This window comes from Oncorhynchus keta, chromosome 37 (genome assembly GCF_023373465.1).
Source record: "Oncorhynchus keta strain PuntledgeMale-10-30-2019 chromosome 37, Oket_V2, whole genome shotgun sequence".
NCBI classification, from domain to species: domain Eukaryota; kingdom Metazoa; phylum Chordata; class Actinopteri; order Salmoniformes; family Salmonidae; genus Oncorhynchus; species Oncorhynchus keta.
The window spans coordinates 10770286-10795514 of NC_068457.1; the positions used below are offsets into that span (position 1 = coordinate 10770286).

Below are 25229 nucleotides of genomic sequence, written 5' to 3' on the forward strand. Positions count from 1 at the left end.
AGGATGACTACTACAGTGAGGCCCTGGTAGAAATGGCTGAACAATACTGAGCAATAAAAAGCAAATCCGTCAAGGCTGGTGTCTGAAATGCATTGCTTCGGCAAAGCCGATGTCAGCCCAGCAGCCAAGAGAGTAGCTTGACATCCTGGCAGCATTATTTTAATTTTAATGTTTTTATTTCACCTTTATTTAAGGTAGGCTAGTTAAGAACAAGTTCTCATTTACAACTGCGACCTGGTCAAGATAAAGCAAAGCAGTATGACACAGACAACAACCTCAGAGTTACACATAGAATAAACAAGCGTACAGGCAATAACACAATAGAAAAAAAGAAAGTCCTATATACAATGTGTGCAAATGGCGTGAGGAGGTAAGGCAATAAATAGGCCATAGTAGCAAGTAATTACAATTGATCAAATTAATACTGGAGTGATAGATGTGCAGATGATGCTGTGCAAGTAGAAATACTGGTGTGCATAAGAGCAGAAAAGTAAATAAAAACCATATGGGGATGAGGTAGGTAGATTGGATGGGCTTTTTACAGATTGGATGGGCTATGTACAGCTGCAGCGATCGGTTAGCTGCTCGGATAGCTGATGTTTAAAGTTAGTGAGGAAAATATAAGTCTCCAGCTTCAGCGATTTTGGCAATTCTTTCCAGTCATTGGCAACAGAGAACTGGAAGTAAAGGCGGCCAAAGGAGGTGCTGGCTTTGGGGATGACCAGTGAGATATACCTGCTGGAGCTCGTGCTACGGGTGGGTGTTGTTATCGTGACCAGTGAGCTAAGATAAGGTGGAGCTTTACCTAGCAAAGACTTATAGATGACCTGGAGCCAGTGGGTCTGGTGACGAATATGTAGCGAGGGCCAGCCGATTAGAGCATACAGGTCGCAGTGGTGGGTGGTATATGGGGCTTTGGTGACTATTTTTTTAAAATGTATTTATTTATTTCACCTTTATTTAACCAGGTAGGCTAGTTGAGAACAAGTTCTCATTTGCAACTGCGACCTGGCCAAGATAAAGCATAGCAATTAGCCACATACAACAACACAGAGTTACACATGGAATAAACAACCATTTCGGCAGATAATTTTAGAAAGAGAGGGTCCAGATTGTCAAACCCGGTTGAATTTGTAGAGGCCCAGATTTTGCCGCTCTTTCAGAACATCAGCTATCTGGATTTGGGTGAAGAAGAAATGGTGGGGGCTTTGGCGGGTTGCTGTGGAGGGTGCCGGGCAGTTGACCAGCAAAACGACAAAACTGATGGCACTGTGATAGACTGCATCCAGTTTGCTGAGTTGAGTGTTGGAGGCTATTTTGTAGATGACATCGTCGAAGTCGAGGATCGGTAGGTGGCGGAGTGCACATTTAATTGTTGCGAACGCCATTATACCAACGAAGAAGAATGTCGCCAAAGCCAGTTAGACCACAGCTTGAAGTTATTGTTGTGTTTGAGGCACGAGTTATTAAATGTAGCTTAGCTAGAGTAGCCTCCAAATGTCATAGTAGTAACGTTAGCTAGCCGTCTTAAAAGGAAGAAGATGTCAACAAGTGCTGTCACGACGTTAATCATCACTGCTGCTGTATGCAGCCTGTTGCTCGTTGCTCAAGGGCAGATGGACGATGAGGAATGGATTGATCCCTATGATATGTTGAACTACGACCCAAGCACAAAGACCATGAGAAAGCCTGCGGAGGTACAGTACAACAGCTGCGCAATGCCTGCTTTTCGTGCCATGACTCGGTGCCATTAGTTGAAATTATTATTTTATTGTTTAGGGTGTCCCATCAAAAAAAAAAGTTTTTGACCAATGTGTAAAATAATGTGAAAGGCTGCAATATGTTACTTTTTAGGAGACACTACCAAATTCACAGAAATGTGTGTTATCGAAGACCATTTTCCAGTACATGAAACTCTTCGCCACAAGAAAGCCATCGCCCATTCAACATATCCTAGATTTGTTTTTATTACTTCTTAACAAAATATTTTTTTTGTGGTTGTCATACGCTTACAATGTTTTGATTATTGATTGAACAGTCGTTAAGATTATATTTGGTTGTGATTTTTGCTAAATAATTTATGGACGCAGCAGTTATTCGCTAGAATCGTAACGCTCGTTGATATAGGCTGTCGCAAAAGTTAGCCAAAGAGCCATTTTACTGGTTTAAGTATAATGCAGTTGATTTGCGATGACACAAACATTCTATTAAGCAGGACATTCAAACGAGCCTTAATCTTAGTGTAATCCAAAAGTAGTGTGAAATGCACTCATAAGTAACATGTAAATCGGGGCATTTTTAAAATAAATGGCGTTATATTTTTTGGTCTTTTACTTTCGGTTTTGTACTCCAACTTCAAACAAAAGAAAATGCAATATTTTTGGTTATGAATAATATATTTAACTCTGTTTTAAATGGTACACTGATTATCTACACTAGACTTGCTTGTTTTGTCACAAACTGAAATGGCAGAACGATTTCTGCATTGTGCAGCTTTAAATGCGGAAGGCACATTTCGGTTTAATGCATTCAGTTGTGCAACTGACTAGGTATCCCCTTTCTGATGGTTGGCCAGTACGCTTCTGACTGTGCCAGGGGATGATTATGAGGCCAGATCGTTCTTCAAGATGTTCATAGATGACCAGCAGGGTCTAATAATAATAATAATATGTGGTTGAAGAGGATACGACAGGTCAGCACAGCACCTCCGTGGTAAAATAAATGTCAGTTCGCTTTTCCTAGCCAAGCTTTCAGAAATCGAGACAGAAGATCTGAAATTTGGCACACATGCTCAGGAATATGATTCTTGTTAACACACGTGATATATCAGACACCACTGTCCTGATTTTGGCAAATTACACTGATTGGCCCAAGGGGGCTGCTATAGTAATCAATTGAAACCCCACACTTTTAAAAAGCATACCTCCTGTCCTATTTGAGCATTCATTTGTCACTAATTGGCCCAAAAGGGGGCGCCACAACATTTGTGGGGGACGACATGTTTAATGTTGCCATGTTTAGTTTTCTTTGACATGTTTCCTATTGCAGTAGCTAGCTATTTGAACAAAAACATGACAAATACACATTATTTTGAACATCTCTTAAATGCTTATGACAGAATGGCGAGAAGGTGAAATGTCACTTTCCTGAGTTTTCTTTTTTTCTTTTTTTACACAGGTTTCACAGCTGCCTTCATGCAATCTGGTGTTCAAGCAATTCCTCACCAAGTTTCTAAAGGAGATTAAAAAATTTGGCCTGGTATGTTTTGGCATTGTCTCAACTTGTGTGAACACTAAATCGATGCCCCAATGCTCTTTATGTAAAGGCCGGAGCTATGGATCGGTAGGTAACCATCCTGCCTGCCCCCCTCAATCTTTTCCCCAGAGCTGATCAATCAGATTCACATTCTGCTCATGTTGTTTAAAAAAAATAACCCCCTTTTTCGTAGTATCCAATTGTTAGTATTTACTGCCTTGTCTCATCACTACAACTCTCGTACGGGCTCGGGAGAGACTAAAGTCGAGAGTCATGTGTCCTCCGAAGCACAACCCAACCAGCCGTACTGCTTCTTAACACCGCGCATCCAACCCGGAAGCCAGCTGTACCAATGTGTCGGATGAAACACCGTGCACCTAGCGACCTGGTCAACGCGCACTGCGCCCGGCCCGCCACAGGAGTCGCTAGTGCACGATGAGACAAGGATATTCCTACAGGCCAAACCCTCCCTAACCCGGACGACGCTAGGCCAATTGTGCGTCGCCCCACGGACCTCCCGGTCGCGGCCGGCTGCGACAGAGCCTGGGCTCGAACCCAGACTCTCTGTTGGCACAGCTAGCGCTGCGATGCAGTGCCTTAGACCACTGCGCCACCCGGGAGCTGCGCATGTTATTTTACACACAGATTTATATTTTTTTTACATAGTTGCTGCTCACCCTCCCCCGCCCGTCATGTTTCTTACATTTCTTCCCCATCTCTTCACATTTCTTTACTCACCCTCTTCTGAACCAATTTGATTGACATGATGTAGCCTACTTCTCTGCCTCATATTTATGAAATAAAAACCCTGCAGCGATTTTAAATGAATATTCTAAAAGTAAAGATATTTTGTAGGCTAATTTGTGATGTAGGCTACAACCTGTTGTAGGCTAACTAAGAATATTGCAGTAGCACAAGCAGGGCACAGTCTACACATTGCATTGGGGCAAAAACAATCAGCGTTTTAACCAGATATACATTTGTGATGTTTGCAATAGCCTACTTTTACACCAGACAAAGACATCTAAACATCGCCACGTGGAGGAAGGAGTATGGAATTACTCTAACGCCTTTAATATCAAGCAAGCCTTTTGAATTCGAGAACAAATATCTTGAGTGTTGCAAACAAAAATAATGATATTGAAAGCCAAAACAAATGTGCTTATTTTGTTTTGAGCAAAATAAATAATATTGCAAGGAAATAATTTTGAAAGGCAAGAACAAATGAATTGTAAATAAATGCCCCCCCAAAATATTCAGTGAAACGGGTCCCTCTTTCCCTGCAGTTTTTTCTATGTTTGGTTACGTTACCCTGCATTTTGCTTTCACTGCCTAGTAGGGCTGGGCGATATGGCCAAAATCTATATCCCGATAACGATACATATCACGCTATAGCACATTTTCTGTCATAAATACATAAATAGTTTATTTGTTGAGTATAATTTTATATAAAAGGTACTTACTCATATTTGATTATTTCTCCTTTTATTTAGAACCTTTGTTCAAATTTTCAATTAAGCATGTAACAACATATAAAATATTAATGTGTAAAATCTAAAAAGGTAAATGGAAAACATTTCAACTATAGTTGCAAACAAAATAAATATATGTCTAAAAATTTTATATACAGTTGAAGTCAGAACTTTACATACACTTATGTTTGAGTCATTAAAACTAGTTTTTCAACCACGCCACAAATTTCTTGTTAACAAACTATAGTTCTGGCAAGTCGGTTAGGACATCTACTTTGTGCATGACACAAGAAATTGTTTAGACAGAATATTTCACTTTCACTGTATCACAATTCCAGTGGGTCAGAAGTTTACATACACTAAGTTGACTGTGCCTTTAAACAGCTTGGAAAATTCCAGAAAATTATGTCATGGCTTTAGATGCTTCTGATAGGCTAATTGACATAATTTGAGTCAATTGGAGGTGTACCTGTGGATGTATTTCAAGGCCTACCTTCAAACTCTGTGCCTCTGCTTGACATAGGAAAATCTAAAGAAATCAGCCAAGACCTCAGAAAGAAAATTGTAGACCTCCAAGTCTGGTTCATCCTTGGGAGCATTTTCCAAACACCTGAAGGTCCCACGTTCATCTATACAAACAATAGTACGCAAGTATCAACACCATGGGACCACGCAGCCGTCATACCGCTCAGGAAGGAGATGCGTTCTGTCTCCTAGAGATGAACATACTTTGGTGTGAAAAGTGCAAATCAATCCCAGAACAACAGCAAAGGACATTGTGAAAATGCTGGAGGAAACGGGTACAAAAGTATCTATATCCACAGTAAAACAAGTCCTATATCGACATAACCTGAAAGGCCGCTGAGCAAGGAAGAAGCCACCGCTCCAAAACCGCCATAAAAAAGCCAGACTACGGTTTACAACTGCACATGGGAACTTTTTGGAGAAATGTCCTCTGGTCTGATGAAACAAAAATAGAACTGTTTGGCCATAATGACCATTGTTATATATGGAGGAAAAAGGGGGAGGCTTGCAAGCCGAAGATCACCATCCCAACTGTGAAGCACAGGGGTGGCAGCATCATATTGTGGGGTGCACTTCACAAAATAGAAAATTATGTGAATATATTGAAGCAACATCTCAAGACATCAGTCAGGAAGTTAAAGCTTGGTTGCAAATGGGTCTTCCAAATAGACAATGACCCCAAGCATACTTCCAAAGTTGTGGCAAAATGGCTTAAGGACAACAAAGTCAAGGTATTGGAGTGGCCATCACAAAGCTCTGACCTCAATCCTATAGACAATTTGTGGGCAGAACTGAAAAATGGTGTGTGAGCAAGGAGACCTACAAACCTGACTCAGTTACACCAGCTCTGTCAGGAGGAATGGGCCAAAATTCACCCAACTTATTGTGGGAAGCTTGTGGAAGTCTACCTGATTTTTTTAAACTTGGGTCAAACGTTTCAAAGGCAAATGCTACCAAATACTAATTGAGTGTATGTAAACTTCTGACACACTGGGAATGTGATGAAAGAAATAATTATCTCTACTATTATTCTGACATTTCACATTCTTAATAAAGTGGTGATCCTAACTGACCTAAGACAGGGAATATTTAGTGTGATTAAATGTCAGGAATTGTGAAAAACTGAGTTTATATGTATTTGACTAAAGTGTATGTAAACTTCTGACTGTGTGGGTATATATTCTTTTGGGAGGGGGGGAGCTTGCTTGTTTTGCATGTTATTTTGACATTACGTGTCACATTCATTTGCATTTGGTACCTTGGGTCAAACGTTAGCACTAACTCAAAGCCGTTTATTATGTTCAGCATAGGAGAGCCAAGCACAGGAAGCAGCTTTTTCAGTAGTTTAGTTGGAATAGGGTCCAGTATGCAGCTTGAAGGTTTAAAGGTCATGATTATTTTCATATAAAGCAGCTTGATTGCTCATTCCAGATGTTAGATGTGTTGATTAGAATCACCTGGACTATTATCTTCAGCACCTAACCAGAGTTTCTAAACCCAGAGGCGCAACATTGCGAGATTTATGGGAATGTTTGCGAAGCAGGCCGGGGTTTGAGACGTCTACGGACTTGATATTGCAGCTGACAGTGCAGGCAATTATTAGCATCAGTCATTCACAATTTTCCCACGATACATCACGGTTTTGATGCTCTTAAACACAGCCAATGAGAGTGGAAAATTGTGAGTGAAAAAGTGGAAAATTCTTCCATAGTTGATCATTTTCTCAATCTAAAGGCACAACCTGGATTAGAGCCAAAGTCTCAAGTAGTTGAACATGTGTTACTCCAACCTTGTGAAAGTGACACTGATGTGTACCTGCACATGAGCTTAGCTAGCCAATGTCACCATGACATTGCCTATAAGTGTGATCGGGGATTTCTATTGGTAGAAGCAGTTTCTGCCCATGGTCATACTGTACTACTAGCTAAGAAGCTAGCAAGCAAGTTGATTAACACAAATGACTGTGGTCATTTCTAGATAGCTGCAGTGCCAAAACCAACTTTTCCTAAACCTCAAATTACACTGCAACCGGAAAGTATTCAGATCCCTTGACTTTTTCACCACTTTATGTTACAGCCTTATTCTAAAAAATTCCACTCCTTAATCTACACACAATACCCCACAACGACAAAGCAAAAACAGGTTTTTAGAAATGTTTGCCAATTTATAAATAGCCTGGAGACCAGGAGATATCACATTTACATAAGTATTCAGACCCTTTACTCAGTACTTTGTTGAAGCACCTTTGGCAGTGATTACAGCCTAAAGTCTTCTTGGGTATGATGCTATGAGCTTGACACAACTATATTTGGGGACTTTCTCCTATTCTTCTATGCAGATCCTCTCAAGCTCTGTCAGGTTGGATAGGGAGCGTCGGTGCACAGCTATTTTCTGGTCTCTCCAGAGATATTCAGCCGGGTTCATGTCCGGGCACTGACTGGGCCACTAAAGGACATTCAGAGACTTGTCCTGAAGCCACTCCTGCGTTGTCTTGGCTGTGTGCTTGGGGTCATTGTCCTGTTGGAAGGTGAACCTTTCCCCAGTCTGGGTCCTGAGAACCCGCTCTAGAGCACATTTTCATTGCTCTGTTCATATTTCCTCTCCTGACTAGTCTCCCAGTCCCTGCCGCTGAAAAACATCCCCACAGCATGATAATGCTGCCTCCACCATGCTTCACCGTAGGGATGGTGCCAGGTTTCCTCCAGACGTGACGCTTGGCATTCAGGCCAGAGAGTTCAATGTTGGTTTCATCAGACCAGAGAATTTAGTTTCTGCTCTGACATGCACTGTCAACAACTGTGGGACCTTTTTAAATAGACAGATGTGTTCCTTTTCAAATCATGTCAATTGAATTGACCACAGGTGGACTCCAAGTTGTAGAAACAGCTCAAGGTTGATCAATGGAAACAGGATGCACCTGAGCTCAATTGAGTCTCATAGCGAAGGGTCTGAATACGTATGTAAATAAGGATTTCTGTTTTTATTTTGAATAAATGTGCAAAAATGTCAACCTGTTTGCTTTGTCATTATGGTGTATTGTGTGTAGATTGAGGATGTTTTTTAGAATCTATTTTAGAATAAGGCTGTAATGTAACAAAATGCGGAAAAGGTCAAGGGGTCTGAATACTTTCCAAATGCACTGTATGTACACTATATCGAAAAGTATGTTGACTCCCCTTCAAATGAGTGGATTTGTCAAAATCATTGGCATTAACGTGGAATTACTCGTATACTAAAACGGAGAACAGCATCCTGTTTGTGAGAGTCTCATCTTTCCATAGAGGGGTCATATTCGTGTGTAGCCCAACTCGTTCGGAGATACTTTTTTTTTTCTCCAGAAAACTGATTTTCGGAACATCTCCTGGTCTGCTAAATACTGCTTTAGCTTTGCCACCTTCCACGGTAGATGCGGAAGGCCGACATGAGCGGATGTGGTGGATCAAGACGCAGCCCGTGCAAAAAAAGCAATATATCTCTATGTTAAACAGATTTTGATGGGGATTTTTGTATTAAGCTAATTAGATGTCCACTCAGATATCGGCTCTAGGGGGTTATGAAATAAATAATTTGTCCGGGCTGGTAAAATCCCTCCATGCAAGGTTGAAAACCAAATGGCCAGTAGCCTATCATAAAAGCGTCAAGAAAAGTTAAAGTTGTGACCCAGTAGCCTATTTCCCAAATATTTTAATAGCCTGAGAAGTTGTCCAAAATGTGCCGCATTCAAAAAGAACGAGAAGAAAGGTCAGTCCATTGGCATAGGCTATCCTCAATGGCAGCTTTATGAGAGACGGAACAAACAATATAACCTAACTCGGTACGGTACGAAAGCCTGTTGCTCATCAGTTGACTGTCATTTCTTCGTGGGCGTGCCACAAAGACGTGCACATACACCTGACCTGGCCATGCTGAGACTCCACCAGAAAGATTAGAAAATATTTGCCTTCACTTAGCCTCTGCCCACAACCATTACTTTTCGCCATGAATCATCCAGTTACAGAGGTGATTTTGCGCTATAGCCTGACAGTGGTTGTAGCGGAGGTATTTATAATAGGGGGCAATACCATCTCTTATAAAAGTTGAGTCCATAATCACAATGGAATAAAGGTTGACATCGCCCAACCCAAGTGTTACCCACTTGTGATGTAATATGCTATCTGTATATGCCAAGTGACTGTACTTTGTTGTGCTATTTATTTTCTATTCCTTTCCAACCACTAGCCCAGTGATTTCCAGAATGATCTCTACTACGACGCTAAAGTAAGACTGTCTCGGCAAGCGTTGGCGGAGATCTGGAAGCTTCTGGAGGGAATGGACACCTGTAGAATGGGGGATCTGGACGATGCCCTCAGCCAGATCCTGGTGGATCTCAAACCACATGAACTCGAGGCCTCGAGATGGCACTTTGAGGACACCTTTGGTGTGGAGATCGACACAGTCATGAAGGTGATAATGTGTAGCAGAAGGACTGTGATGCTCAAAATCAAGTGCACACCACATGTGCACACTGCCGCACACACCACATGTGGTTTGCCTAAAGAAATTGATGATTGACAGTTTGTAAAGTAGGCTACAGGGAGGATGAAATTTAAAAAACTTATTTTTCTGTGAGGGAACGTCTTTTCTGGAAAACACAGTAACTCATGGGCAAGGACTAGCCTACACACAAACTAAAGGACATATGAAAACAAAACTACTCTCAATGGTGCTGGCTGGCATGTCTGATCTCTGCTTGAGGAGGCGAGTCCGATCTGCTCCACTGACTGAGATGCGTATGAAGCTAACTGCCACTTTTGTGTTCATCGATATCTTAATATATCGATACCTGCCCGCAGTTGGCAGTACCGAAGTAATCGTCAATTAGGAGCGCAGCTGCACGCAACCTGATCATAATACCCATGGTCAATTTGGTTTGACATTCGATATCCCTATGTGGCTAGTTGGAGACATCCGTAAACTACACAATGTACATGGGGCAATATTTTAAAAGGTCAGTAGCTCCAAAAAACTCAAACCATCAAAACATTTTAGAAATGTAGATACAATTATTGAAAGCATTTAATGAGACAACTAAAATATGTGCGAGATGAAAATATTGTCTCAGTGATGGGCTATCCGAAGTGGAGCCACATTTTCCACGCTCGCTCACCAGCTGCCTGAAGCTAAATGACAAAATGATTTAGTTAACTCTTCCCACCTGCGAACACGAGACGCAAACATCAAACCACACCCCGAAACCAAATCCTGTTTGAATTCAGTCATGGCTGTTATCATTTCTTAATGAACCAAAACAAAGCCAAAGAAGTGTTTAACAAACTCTGTCCTGGGGGGCCCCCTTGGTGCACGTTTTTTTCCGTAGCACTTCACAGCTGATTCAAATAACCAACTCATCAAGCTATTTTTTGAATCTGCTTGTGTAGTGCTAATGAAAAATTCTAAACTGGCCCCCAGGACAGAGTTTAGGAAGCCCTGCTCTAAAGGACCTTCTCTCTCTTCCAGGTGTTTGTTTGCGTCTTAGTTATAGTGGTCATCGTCTGCAGCGAGCTGTGGTCTACAGTCTCCTGGTTTGTCCAGTTCAAGCGAATCTTCACCATCTGCTTTCTCATCGGTCTGGTGTGGTTTTGCTTCCTCCTCTACAAGGTAAATTATCAATACACACTTCCATGCATTCTGTAAAATGTCCACTTGCTAATAACCCCTTACTGTCTATGATGTTCTATGTCTAGTAGTAAATAAATATAGTTATTATAATTCATTTAAAGAATATTTGAAGGTACAAAATTACTTATTTTCAGACAGTGGCCAGTCTGGCTACTCTCAGTGTAGGGTCTGTCTGATTCAGGATTGATTCATGTTCTCAGAAGTAAAAAAATCTGTAGGCTAAATGCTACAACAGTATTTTGTCTTTGCAAAATAATATTTGTTTTGGGGTTTATGAACAGGTAAGGATGACTTAAGCTAGTTCAGCTATTTATAATATGCCATAGTCTATAATTAAAAAAATCTAAGCCAACTAAATAAATTGAAGGAACACCAAGGAATATCTTCAGGGAAAAACAAAATGTCTTATCAGGAGAGTTGGACTATGATGTGTTTTTTTTGTGAGATTGATTGATAGATGAGGGATAATAGCAGTTGTGGAACCAGGGTTCGAACTGTGGGTGTATGGACCCAGGGACGGCAGCAACTGCCACTAAACCAGCTTCTGATCCAGGAATGGTACAATGCTAAATCCATCATATCTGTCATTGTAATTTTTATTGTCCTGTCAGATTGACTTTGCCGTCGACGCGAAATGCACCTGGAAAATTGACTGGTGGAACTTAAATGGTGAGATGACGCAAAAAAAAACATTAACACCTGAGTTTTGCATAACAAAAATGTGGGATTACATTTGAATAAATGCGTCGTTATTTTATAATAATTGGTGCATGAAGAGATAATATATCCATTTTGTAATGCCATTAAAAAAGTTGGTATTAAAACGCATGGACGTTGTTAGAGACATAGTATGTGAGCGGAGAGGAGTGGAGCATGCTTAATTTGTCTGGAGCGTGGAGTGAGATTCCCAAAGGCCAGGGGCATCGGCCTTTTAGCCCGCTCCAAAGTAGCGCTCCGCTAGCACTTGCCTCACGAGCTCAGAGCATGCCAGTGTGCTGCTATCTACAGCCCCTTCCTTTAGCTACGGTTACGGAGTTCGCTAAATATTTAAAAAAAGAAACTGATAGAACACACAGATGCTAAATCAAGTCTACTTACAACGACGAGGCCCAAGAGGGAATGAGGGGATATAGTGTCCACAACTCAATAATCATTGTGGAATCTGAAAAGACACCTATCCCATACTTTCTACGTGCACATGCAGACAGAAAGGAACGAGGTGGGTAGATAACTGTCATTGTAGCAAAGCATTTATAAGCCAAAAAACATTGTGTGTCTTAAACGGTTCTTTCATTTTTGTTCTATTATCTATACTATAGGCCATCATTGATTTTGGCCCAATAAGGACTGGCATATTCCCATGTTCAAGGAGCTTTCCATTTTGATTGGGTTATTTTGCCTAAAAACCTTTTAGGCCTACCTATAGAAACATTTAAAAACAACTCTGCCTTCCTGCCCAGCCTGGCAAAAGTGGCCCGAATGGTATTTAGCATCCCCAGTGGCTCTGCAAGTGTACAGTTCTCCAAGAAACTTAGCATGAGCCTGAAGCCACAGACTCTGGCCAAACTCATGTTTCTAAAAATGAATTCAAAGGCACTATTAAGTCACAGCCTATATGCGCAATTTATAGACTATAATGATTTAATACAACCAGCCTATTGTGTCGCACACGCAAATGCTTCACAATGTATTTATTTGTAGGCTATAGCCTTGAAATAATATAGCCTAAATAATTCATTTTCGTTCCTGACTACCTGCTATTTAATGACATGTAGCCTATTTTCGCTTTTTACATTCACCTTTTCATGTTTATTCAAATAATTTTCATTCAAATCCATGTTTTTGGTTTCAATACTTAAAAAACAATTGGTATATCCAGGTAGTCACAAATAGTGTTGGTTAAATTGTGATTTTAATGAATGGAGCAAATTGGAGCAGAAGTTTTTTTTTTTTTTTTTTTTTTTTTTTTTTTTTTTTTCAGCATGGAGCGGTTTTGACCTCTCCATGTACGACAAGCGCAATTTCCAACCACTCAACTCCGCTCACATACTCTGGTTGGAGACCATTTAGACCTGAGCACCTTTTCTTGTATAATTATCAGTAGTAATAATCCTTTTATGGGTTAGGGCTGATAAAATAGTAATTTACAATCTCTCTCTTTACTGGTTTATATAATGATGTTCTCTTAGTATGAATATGTGTTTTAATATTTATATCCTTGTAGATTGAAAGTGTTGTTCAGTTTCAGCTCTTTGTGTATGAGAAGTGGAGTTTATTTAGTGGACTGCAGTGAACTGTAGGAATGTGTACTCCCAATAACTCGAGGCCCTCTCACCACTGGTTAAAAAGTCCTGTGATATGCACAGAGGTTCTAGATTTCTGGTACAAACTCCAGGAAGACAGCAAAAAAAAGAAGCTCAACCTAGATTTGTTACACCCAACTGGAAGTGTCAGCTAAGAACATACGATTCAATGCCCATTTTATACCCTTAGTTCTAACGTCTTCCTTTCCAGAAAGATGTGTTTCAGTACATTTCCATCATCCACTATTTCTCTGTGCTCCTCCTCGCATATCACAGGAATTATCAGTCAAGAGAGGGCCTTGAGTTATCGAGAATGCACATTCCTGCAGTCCACCAAAACATTCCACTTCTCATACACAGAGCTTCCACCTAACACTACTTTATATCTCAAAGGATATATATGTATAAAAAAACATCTATTTAAGAGAATATAGCGATATATATACCAGTAAAGATAGAAAATAGTCCGATTTGTAAATTACTAGATTTTTTTTATATCAGCCTTTACCCATAATTATTAGAACAGATAAGTATACAAGAAAATGTGCTAATGGTCTCCAACAGCATAAACATTTTGTTACACTTTTTGCAGTAAGCTTACTGTGGAAATGCATATTGGTTTATGTTGCCATGAAGCCTACTATATTGGACTCCTTACTACCTTTACCCCAGATTGGTACAGAGGTGCCATGACTCTCCAGGAAGGTCTCTGTAAGATGTACAACAAAGTCCTCACCGTCAGCCCAATCCATCTCGTATCCCAAGCTAAGGTAACCTGTAGTTGACAACCGGGGTTGGGGACAATTCCATTTCAAGTCAGCCGTATAGGATGTAAGTGCAGAGCCTTTGGTCTAGCGGTAATGCCCTCGGCACATAAACTGCTCCCTACCGGAGATGAGGGATCAAACTCCAACCCTTATATCCTTCCCATCTCTCTGTATCTGTCTCTAATTCTACCTGTCCAAATCAAGTATACAATGAGTGAATCCTTCCTGCATTGAAATGGAATTGACCGCAACCCTGTTGATGACCAATTACCTGTGTAGCATTTATCCCATTTCCATGATGGTGTGTTATGTCTCTCTCTGAATGCAATCACTATGACCATCACCGACCTCTTCACGGAAACTCGGAAGAACTTTGGCCAGAGGATCAGCGAGTTGCTCGTAGCCATCAAGGTCCTACCGGTCACCCGGGATATCCCTGTGCTCCTCTTCGTGCTTTCCTTCCTGGTGCGTGTACACACACACTTGAAACACTTTTAGAAGGCCTTGGGTAAATCCCATTTCAATTAAAACAATTCAGAAAGAGAATTGGTGTTGAAAGATCCTTAAGAAAATAAATGGCCCTTTTTAATGCTTGAATGAGAAATTTAAATTTACTTCCATATTTAAGTGGAATTGAACCCATCCCTGACTATCACACGGCAGTCATAGTAACTGTTTCCAGTTGTAGCCAATTCGCTACATGTCACTGAAGCAGTATATTCCTCATGTTCCTCAGGTGTTTATGTACTGTAGCTGCCAGGCAGCCATCAAGCACTGCATTACGAGACTGCTGAGAATCGGCAGGCCCAGGGACACCCCTCCTCCAGCCATGGACCAGCCCGAGCCCCAGGCCCATCCTGGAGGTACAAACCATGACCCACTGGCAGGGGGGGAGGCCCTTCAATGCTCCCCTCCCAGAAACGTGGAGACCCTGAGGAACGACGACTGGCCGTTTAGCAACGCCCAGGAAGAGGTACAACAACCAGTTGTAGGTGGGGCCACAACTGCAGGCAATGACTCACAAGAAGCTAAACCCTCTCTAGCTAAAGCCAAACCCAATGAGAGGGACGTGACGTCTGAATCTAAGGTGGCTACTGACGGGGAGTCTAAGCAGCTGGCCGAGAGGCAGCCCTCACCAACTACACAGGGGAATAATGTAAGTGGTTTGTGTTGATCTCAGCTGAGTTATGGATGCCAAGGTAATATAATAATATATGCCATTTAGCAGACGCTTTTATCCAAAGCGACTTACAGTCATGTGTGCATACATTCTACGTATGGGTGGTCCCGGTGTTCCCTTATGAACCTGGGGGCTTATCAAAAGCAGCCTGTCATTCTAGGTCTTTAGCCGCTACACTGGAAGTGTATACCGGAGGTAAGGCCAGCAGAGAGCAAGCCACTCCAGCAAGTGGTCTCAGCCGTGAGCTGTACAACAAATCCTTAAAACTACAACCAAACATAATTTTACACTTCAGAGCTGCAAGCCACAGAGGGGACCCGCCAGCCTCTGTAGCAGTGGAGGAAAAGGTTGAGTAGAGTGTGGATTTGGGGAAATTGTATGTAGAAGGACTAGAGAAGTTCAACCGTTTACTTTTTAAAAGGACGTTCTAATAATATAATATAATAATATATGCCATTTAGCAGACGCTTTTATCCAAAGCGACTTACAGTCATGTGTGCATACATTCTACGTATGGGTGGTCCCGGGAATCGAACCCACTACCCTGGCATTACAAGCGCCATGCTCTACCAACTGAGCTACAGGAGGACCACTCCACTTCTACTCCAAAATGAATTAAAATAATCTCAAATATAATTTCCACCTCCCAGAAATAAGCCCAAAAAGATATTACATATTGGTAAAATGATTTTAACATATTGGACCAAGCGTATATATAGCCTATGCATGGTCCATCTTATCAGGTATGCTATAAGCATTATCACCTGTAGCCCAAGTGGCTATAAATGAATAGGCTGACGCATTGGTTTTGCTATCTGCATTTAACATGGGCATAATCATTAGCTAGATCCGAAATGGGATCTTTTAACTAGTTAGCATGTTTTGATAAATGTTATGTCCAGACAAGTTGCATAAACACACTGAATATAGGATAACTTGGGGACAAAACGCCACACAGAAACCACTTGGTGTCGGCATGCTCCTCGGACCCAAATGCTGGTGACGGGTAGCACTTTGCTGGGCAGCTGGCATTGAAAGCCCCCTGCTAGGTGAAAGGTGTTCCAATGACGGGCCATAAGGTTATTATAGCTGGTGGTGGATGGTTGTCAAACTGTTGAAAAACGATCATTCAGACCAGACTTCCTGATTTGAACTTTTGTGAACTACATTATGGATATTGGAAAATTACCTATGTTTATGGGTATACAGTCAATAAGTCCCCTGTCCTTGTTTTTAAATGCCAACCACAGCACCTTATATGCATTAATGGGATGATTCAGATTCTACATCAGTTGGTTAATTGCAGAACCGGTGTTTTTATTTTACCCAAATTGTTCTGACACCACTGTCCTTTATTGTGCTTTTGTTTGTTTGCCTGCCTGGTCATGGTCAATGTGCATGTACCTTCAACACATGATTGTGTGCAGTGATCCTGTCAGTGGTGGCAATGTTTTGAGATAATGTGAATGATGTTCTGTAATGGTATTACAATAGACAAATCCACATGAATAGGCAGGCGTAAGTCATTGGGTATTACTAATATACACTAAGTGTACAAAATATTATGAACACATGCTCTTTCCATGACAGACTGACCAGGTGAAGGCGATGATCCTTTCATTGATGTCACTTGTTAAATCCACTTCAATCCGTGTAGATGAAGGCGAGGGGACCAGTTAAAGGGGTTGCACTACTCAATATTAGGAAGGTGGTGTTAATGTTTTGTACACGGTGCATTCGGAAAGTATTCAGACCCCTTTTTCCACATTTTTGTTACGTTACAGCTTAATTCTAAAATGGATGTACTCCCCCCCCCCCCCATCAATCTACACTCAATACCACAAAATGACAAAGCGAAAATAGGTTTTTAGAAATGTTTGCAATTAAAAAAAAAAATAATAATAAATAAATAAAAAATACCCTATTTTCACAAGTATTCAGACCCTTTTGCCATGAGACTCGAAATTGAGCACAGGTGCATCCTGTTTCCATTGATCATCCTGAGATGTTTCTACAACTTCATTGGAGTCCCCTGTAGTGTCAGGACTATCATTAAATGTGAAGACTGTTATTTTATAAATTCTCTGTAATTATTATTACGTGATTAAACTAATCATGTAAACTTGAATTAACTAGGAAGTCAGGGCACCACAGATCTCTATTTCCCAAATCGACTCGTCAGATATTTTCATATCTTAACAAAACAATCTCTTATTAAGGAATTATTATTATTATTATTACCTCGCCTGTTCTCATTACTGACCATCGCAAACCCTTGAATATCTGCACGAACCCTAGCCTAAATCACGAATCAGCGATATACAAATTGGCTTATTTATTTACTAACTAAATAGTCACACAGAATTACTTAAACAAACAGTAGATATTTGGGTTACTACATGATACAAAGAAGAGAGAATAATTGCAATGTTTATATTTAGGCCCGTATGTCGTTTTTATCTTCTCTGTTGGAATCCGGTCTGTCTGCTGGAGAGTCAGTTCATAATTGTCCGTAGAGCTCCGAGACAGGATTGTGTCGAGGCACAGATCTGGGGAAGGGTACAAACAAAAATTCTGCAGCATTGAAGATCCCCAAGAACACAGTGGCCTCCATTCTTAAATGGAAGAAGTTTGGAACAACCACAAACTCTTCCTAGAGCAGGCCGCCTGGCCAAACTGAGCAATCGTGGGAGACAGACCTTGGTCAGAGAGGTGACGAAGAATCCAATGGTCACTCTTGACAGAGCTCCGGAGTCCCTCTGTGGAGATGGAAGAACCTTCTAGAAGGACAACCATCTCTACAGCACTCCACCAATCAGGCCTTTATGGTAGAGTGGCCAGATGGAAGCCACTCCTCAGTAAAAGGCACAATAGCCAGTTTGGAGATTACCAAAAGGAACCTAAAGGACTCAGACCATGAGAAACAAGATTCTCTGGCCTATGAAACCAACCAATATATACTCTTTGGCCAGAATACCAAGCGTCTGGAGGAATCCTGGCACCATCCCTATGGTGAAGCATGGTGGTGGTAGCATAATGCTGTGGGCATGTTTTTCAGGGACTGGGATACTAGTGAGGTAGATCCTTGATGAAAACCTGCTCCAGAACATTCAGGACCTCAGACTGGGATGAAGAGTCACCTTCCAACAGGACAACGACCCAAAGCACACAGCCAAGACAACGCGGGAGTGTCTTTGGGACAAGTCTCTGAATGTCCTTGAGTGGCCCAGCCAGAGTCCGGACTTGAACCCGGTAAAACATCTCTTGAGAGACCTGAAAATAGCTGTGCAGCGACGCTCCCCATCCTACCTGACAGAGCTTGAGAGGATCAGCAGAGAAGAATGGGAGAAACTCCCCAAATACATGTGTGCCAAGCTTGTAGTGTCATACCCTTGAAGGATCAAGGCTGTAATCACTGCCAAAGGTGCTTCAACAAAGTACTGAGTAAAGGGTCTGAATACTTATGTAAATGTAATATTTGTTTTTTTTGTGGGGTTTTTTGTAAATACATTTGCAACCACTAAACCTGTTTTTGCTTTGTCATTATGGGGTATTGTGTTTAGATTGAGAAATCTATTTTAGAATAAGGCTGTAACGTAAAAAGTCAAGGGGTCGGAATACTTTTCGAATGCACTTTAGCTGTGGCTTCTCATAAGTTGGAATGATTTATTTCTAAATATTGCTCTTTGCTTACTGTTTGCAGACGCAGGAGAAGTCATCAGAAGAGAAGATGTCATCTATCTCAGGGCAGCATGGTGAAACTGATAGGGTGCCTGTACAAGAGACTGAACCAACGTCGCTAGCACTATAGACTATATTCTTGTCATTGACAGCAGTGCGAAATCTCAAATCCATTGGATACCTTAAGCCAGTTATGAAGATGCAGTTTCTCAAGATAATGAAGAATACTTTTTATTTCATTTTTTGAAAATGTTTTTCAGTTTACAATGTAGGCCATAGTGATTTTTTTTTATCTTTAAAAAAAATAGCAGGTTGTTTACCTGTTTTACATTCTCTTTTTGTTAGGGAAAGACCAGCCTTAATATTTTATAGATTCCATCAATGTAATTGTCATCATTTACAATCCCCCATATTTTTTTTGTTTAAAAAAAATATATATATATATATATAATAATATATATATATATATATAAAAAAATTTTTAAACACACAGTACTGTTCAAAACACCAGTCTCAACAGTGAAGAGGCAACTCCGAGATGCTTGCCTTCTAGGCCGAGTTCCTTTGTCCAGTGTCTGTGTTCTTTTACCCATCTTGATCTTTTCTTTTTATTGTCCAGTCTGAGATATGGCTTTTTCTTTGCAACTCTGCCTAGAATTCCAGCATCCCGTAGTCGCCTCTTCACTGTTGATGTTGAGACTGGTATTTTGCGGATACTATTTAATGAAGCTGCCAGTTGAGTACTTGTGAGGCATCTGTTTCTCAAACTAGACACTAATGTACTTGTCTTCTTGCTCATTTGTGCACCGGGGCCTCCCATTCTTTCTATTCTGGTTAGAGCCAGTTTGCGCTATTCTGTGAAGGGAGTAGTACACAGCAGTGTACGAGATTTTCAGTTTCTTGGCAAATTCTCGAATGGAATCGCCTTCATTTCTCAGAACAAGAATAGACTGATGAGTTTCAGAAGAAAGTTTGTTTCTTGCCATTTTGACCCTGTAATCGAACCAACAAATGCTGATGCGCCAGATACTCAAGTAGTCTAACGGACAGTTTTATTGCTTCTTTAATCAGCATGACAGCTTTCAGCTGTCCTAACATAATTGCAAAAGCCATTTAAAATTATAAACTTGGATTAGCTATAAACTATCAAAATAAAGTCTCACACCATGTTACCTCCCAGCAATTTAATGGGTTTTTACCAACATTTCGGCATCACGGTGCCTTCCTCAGGGTAATGTCATGAATACTTGAACCAGGTTACGTTGACGCAGTGAAATTAGTGTAACCAATGACAATAGTGAGGGGTGTGTCATAATGATTAAGTTAATTAAAATGAAAACTGTTGAATTGTATATGGCATATCAAATATAGTATGCTATTATCATATAGAAACAATGGAATAGTGTACATCATATCAGCGTCAACATATATTATTGTTAAATTCAATTTCACATTGTTTTTGTTACATGTAATCTTTTGGTTCAACCTTAATATATAATTAACATCAACAGGGGGAACACATTAGGAATACGCTAATAAGCTGTAAATAAAAAAACATATATTTATAAGATTTGTTCATGGAGGAAAATGTGTTCATAAGAAGGGCCTGGGATCAAAGTCAATATTCAGACCACTAGGGGTCAATGTTTTTAGATAGGATATCCAGTAACCCTCCCTTTGTAGTAGGATCTCGATGTTACCTCCCCCTTGGTAGAGAAACATGCTCAATGCCTGTGTATTTGAGGGAGGAGATTGGATGGTGAGCTCCAAAAAAGTGAGCTGCTACTGGATAGTCAATGTTCTTACACCTGATTGAGCTGTGGTGTTCAGCTATGCATGTTTTAATTGTCTTTTCGTTTGTCCTACTTAGGCTTTTCCACATGAACAGGTGATGAGATAGATTACTCCCTTGGTCTTGCATGAGATGATAACCATTAGGGGTATCTTTTTGACCTGTATGTGGGTGTCTGAAGAAAAATGTTTTTATAGTGTTATTGCACTGTGCGCATGAGCCACATTTGTAGTTTCCATTTGGGATAGGTGTCAGGAGTGTCTGAATGGGCTCAGGGGACATGTCAGATCTCACCAAACTACCTCCAATATTGCGACCACGCTTATAGACCACCAGTGGGGGGTTCCTTGAAAAGGTGTGTGTGATTTTATTATTTGATTGTTTTTGTCTGATTGCAGAATATGCCAGTGCTTTTTCAGGATTGCTTTCATTTTCTCCAAACCCTTGGTGTACTTAGTGCAAAGGACGGTTGCGTTGTTTTTCTTCTTTGGTTGAGTTTTAAGTAATTCTGCTCTTGGTTTTTCTGATTTTCATCATTGCATCATCAAGAGTTTTGTCCTTGGAGCCTCTCATTTTGATTATTTTTTTTTTTTTAGCATTGCGTCAATCTGATTGGTGGCCACAGATTTGTTTAACCCTGCATAACTGGCTATATGGTAGTCCATTCTTGAGGGGAAGGGGATGCATACTATCCTCACATAGCAAGGTATTGCGCTTTGCGTATAAGTCTGTGTGTAATGCATCATTCTTTGATAATCCATAATTCCAGGTAGTTTATTTTTCTCTCATCAGTCTGCATGGTGAATTTGAGGTATTCAGAGCTCTTGTTTAGTAGAGTTTGGAATTCATTTAGTTCCTGCTGACTTCCTTCCCAGAGCACAATGACATCTATGTATCTCTTCCATAGAAGTATTTTAGAAAGTAAGGGGTTTGTCTCTGTTTTAAAAAAGGAATGCTTCTCCAAATTGTCCCACATACAGGTTTGCATAGTTGGGGAAAAAGGGGAGCCCATGGCTGCACCCTAAATTTGAAGGGAAAAGTCTGACTGAAAGACAAAGTAGTTCTGGGATAATACCAGTTCAGTAAGTTGTAAGATGGAATCATTGGATGGAGCAAGGGTAGAGTCTCTCTGCTGAAGGAAGTGTTGTAGCGCCCGCAAGCCTCCAGTGTGTGGGATGTTAGTGTACAAGCTCTCCACATCAAAAGTGGCCAGGAGGTTGCCCCCTGGAACTGAAACTTGGATTAGCTAACACAATGTGCCATTGGGACACAGGAGTGATGGTTGCTGATAAGTGGAATCTGTGTAGCTATAAACAGCTTTTTTTATTTTTGTTTATTAAAAATGGAATAGCTACAATAGTCATTTACACCATTAACAATGTCTACACTGTATTTCTGATCAATTTTATGTTCTTTTAATGGACAGAAAAATAGTTTTTGAAAGAAAATAAGGAAATGTCTAAGTGACCCCAAACTTTCAAACGGGTGTGTGTGTGTGTGTGTGTGTGTGTGTGTGTGTGTGTGTGTGTGTGTGTGTGTGTACATACCCACACTCAGTTAAGTCGGAAGTCAACATACACTTAAGCCAAATACAGTTAAACTCAGTTTTTCACAATTCCTGACATGTAATCCTAGTAAAAATTCCCTGTCTTAGGTCAGTTAGGATCACCACTTTATTTCAAGAATGTGAAATGTCAGAATAATAGTAGAGAGAATTATTTATTTCAGCTTTTATTTCTTTCATCACATTCCCCAGTGGGTCAGAAGTTTACATACACTCAATTAGTATTTGGTAGCATTGCCTTTAAAATGGTTTAACTTGGGTAAAATGTTTGGGGTAGCCTTCCACAAGCTTCCTACAATAAGTTGGGTGAATTCTGGCCCATTCCTCCTGACAGAGCTGGTGTAACTGAGGTTTGTCAGTGTGCTCGCGCACACTTTTTCAGTTCTGCCCACAAATTTTCTATAGGATTGAGGTCAAGGCTTTGTGATGCCCACTCCAATATCTTGACTTTGTTGTCCTTAAGCCATTTTGCCACAACTTTAGAAGTATGCTGGGGGTCATTGCCATTTGGAAGACTTATTTGCAACCAAGCTTTAACTTCTTGGCTGATGTCTTGATGTTGCTTCAATATATCCACAATTTTATTTCCTCATGATGTCATCTATTTTGTGAAGTGCACCAGTTCCTCCTGCAGAAAAGCACCCCCACATCATGATGCTGTCACCCCCGAGCTTCACGGTTGGGATGATGATCTTCGGCTTGCAAGCCTCCCCCTTTTTCTCCAAACATAACGATGGTCGTTATGGCCAAACAGTTCTATTTTTGTTTCATCAGACCAGAGCACATTTCTCCAAAAGTGTACGATCTTTGTCCCCATGTGCAGTTGCAAACCATAGTCTGGCTTTTCTATGGCGGTTTTGGAGCATATTCTTCCTTGCTGAGCGGCCTTTCAGGTTATGTCGACATAGGACTCGTTTTACTGTGGATATAGATACTTTTGTACTTGTTTCCTCCAGCATCTTCACAAGGTCCTTTGCTGTTATTCTGGGATTGATTTGCACTTTTCGCACATCAAAGTACGTTCATCTCGCTTTGGATAAAAGCGTCTGCTAAATGGCTATTATTGTTATTATATCTCTAGGGGACAGAATGCGTCTCCTTCCTGAGTGGTGTGACGGCTGCTTGGTCTCATGGTGTTTATACTTGCGTACTATTGTTTATACAGATGAACGTAGTACCTTCAGGCGTTTGGATATTGCTCCCAAGGATGAACCAGACTTGTGGAGGTATACAATTGTTTTTCTGAGGTCTTGGCTGATAAAAAAAAATGTTCCATGATGTTAAGCAACGAGGCACTGAGTTTGAAGGTAGGCCTTGAAATACATCCACAGGTACACCTCCAATTGACTCAAATTATATTATTTAGCGTATCAGGAGCCACTAAAGCCATGACATCATTTTCGGCAATTTTCCAAGCTGTTTAAAGACACTAAATTGACTGTGCATGTATACTTCTGACGCAGTGAAACAGTGAATAAGTGAAATAATCGTTCTGTAAACAATAGTTGGAAAAATGACTTGTGTCATGCACAAAGTAGATGTCCTAACCGACTTGCCAAAACTATAGTTTGTTAACAAGAAATTTGTGGAGTGGTTGAAAAACAAGTTTTAATGACTCCAACCTAAGTGTATGTAAACTTCCGACATCAACTGTATATACACACAAATATATACAGTACCAGTCAATGTTTGGACACACCTACTCATTCCATTTATTTTCCATCTATTTTCTACATTGTAGAATAATAGTGAAGACATCAAACTATGAAATACCTCATATGGAATCATGTAGTAACCAAAAAAGTGTTAAACAAGTAAAACATATTTGAGATTCTTCAATATCAGGTTTTGCCTTGATGACAGCTTTGCACAAGTTCCTTACTACTTTTTTTTCTTCCAATCAGTGGATTTGAGTTTTACCGCTATTTTTATTGTATTATTTGTTCTTATATGAATAAAGGGGAAAAAGGCCATTCTTGAACATGGGGTGAGACACTTGCTAATCTGCTAGAAAACCCATTCAGATTTAAGTATACCTGACACATTTAGTGAGAGGTCTGTTTTATTATTTCTGCCCTCCAAATTCATATTCATTATTTAAATAGGCCCATTTTAAATTTTGTCTGCCTTGCCATTCCAAATCAAAAACATTTTTTTTGCTCATGTAATTAAAAAAAAAAAAGATTGTTAGGTGCAAGACCTTAAGCAAATAGGTCAACTGGGATATGACGAAAGAGTTCATCTGTGATTCTCTCCCCCCTCACAAATAGATGGTTATTTTTATTTTCCAGGTCGCAAGATCTTATCTATCTTTCAATTAAAAATGTATTGTAGTGAGAATTTCTTTCGGCATATGTATACTGAGTATGTCCACATCACCGTCGGACCATTTTATTGGTAAACTACACTGTAATGTATAAGTTGTATTTTTATTTTTGCCAATATTGTTTTACTCCTCTTGACAGTTTAAAACTTGAAGTAGACATTATTTACTTTTTTACACCTAGGGTTAGGTGTAATGGGCTACACAACTTTATCCCATTTTATAAGATTCGCCAAAATGTAAATATTCCTGGCATTTACATATAAAATCCAATCCTACTTTATCAAAAGCCTTTCCAAAGTCCGTTATGAATACCAGGCCTGGTTTCCCAGATTTGTCATAGTGTTGAATTGTTTCCAGTACTTATATTATTTCCAATGTATCGTCCATGTAAAAAAAAAATCTGGCTGATTAGAACGAATAATATGACAATAGGTTTTTAATTCTATGTGCTATGCATTGGGATTTTCTCCCATTCTTCTCTGCAGATCATCTCAAGCTCTGTCAGGTTGGATGGGGAGCGTTGATGCACAGCTATTTTTCACGTCTCCAGAGATGTTCGATAAGGTTGTAAAGTAACAAAATGTTGAAAAAGTCAAGGGGTCTGAATACTTTCCGAATGCACTAAGTCCCATTGAATTATTTTATAGTAAGAATAATATAATTTAACTTAGCTGAATAAAATAAAGGATATTTTTCCCATTCCGGA

The 25229-nt window shown here is 40.2% G+C and overlaps 1 protein-coding gene across 1 annotated transcript; it reads left to right on the forward strand.

The window, feature by feature from the left end:
• Positions 1-1324: 1324 nt before the first annotated feature.
• On the forward strand, positions 1325-25229 carry LOC118370176 (chloride channel CLIC-like protein 1). Its single transcript, XM_035755035.2, has 9 exons — positions 1325-1697; positions 3178-3258; positions 9471-9695; positions 10749-10889; positions 11522-11579; positions 13886-13983; positions 14350-14445; positions 14717-15136; positions 18864-25229. The coding sequence occupies exons 1-9, from the start codon at positions 1542-1544 to the stop codon at positions 18969-18971; spliced, it is 1383 nt and encodes a 460-aa protein (XP_035610928.1). The 5' UTR covers positions 1325-1541; the 3' UTR covers positions 18972-25229.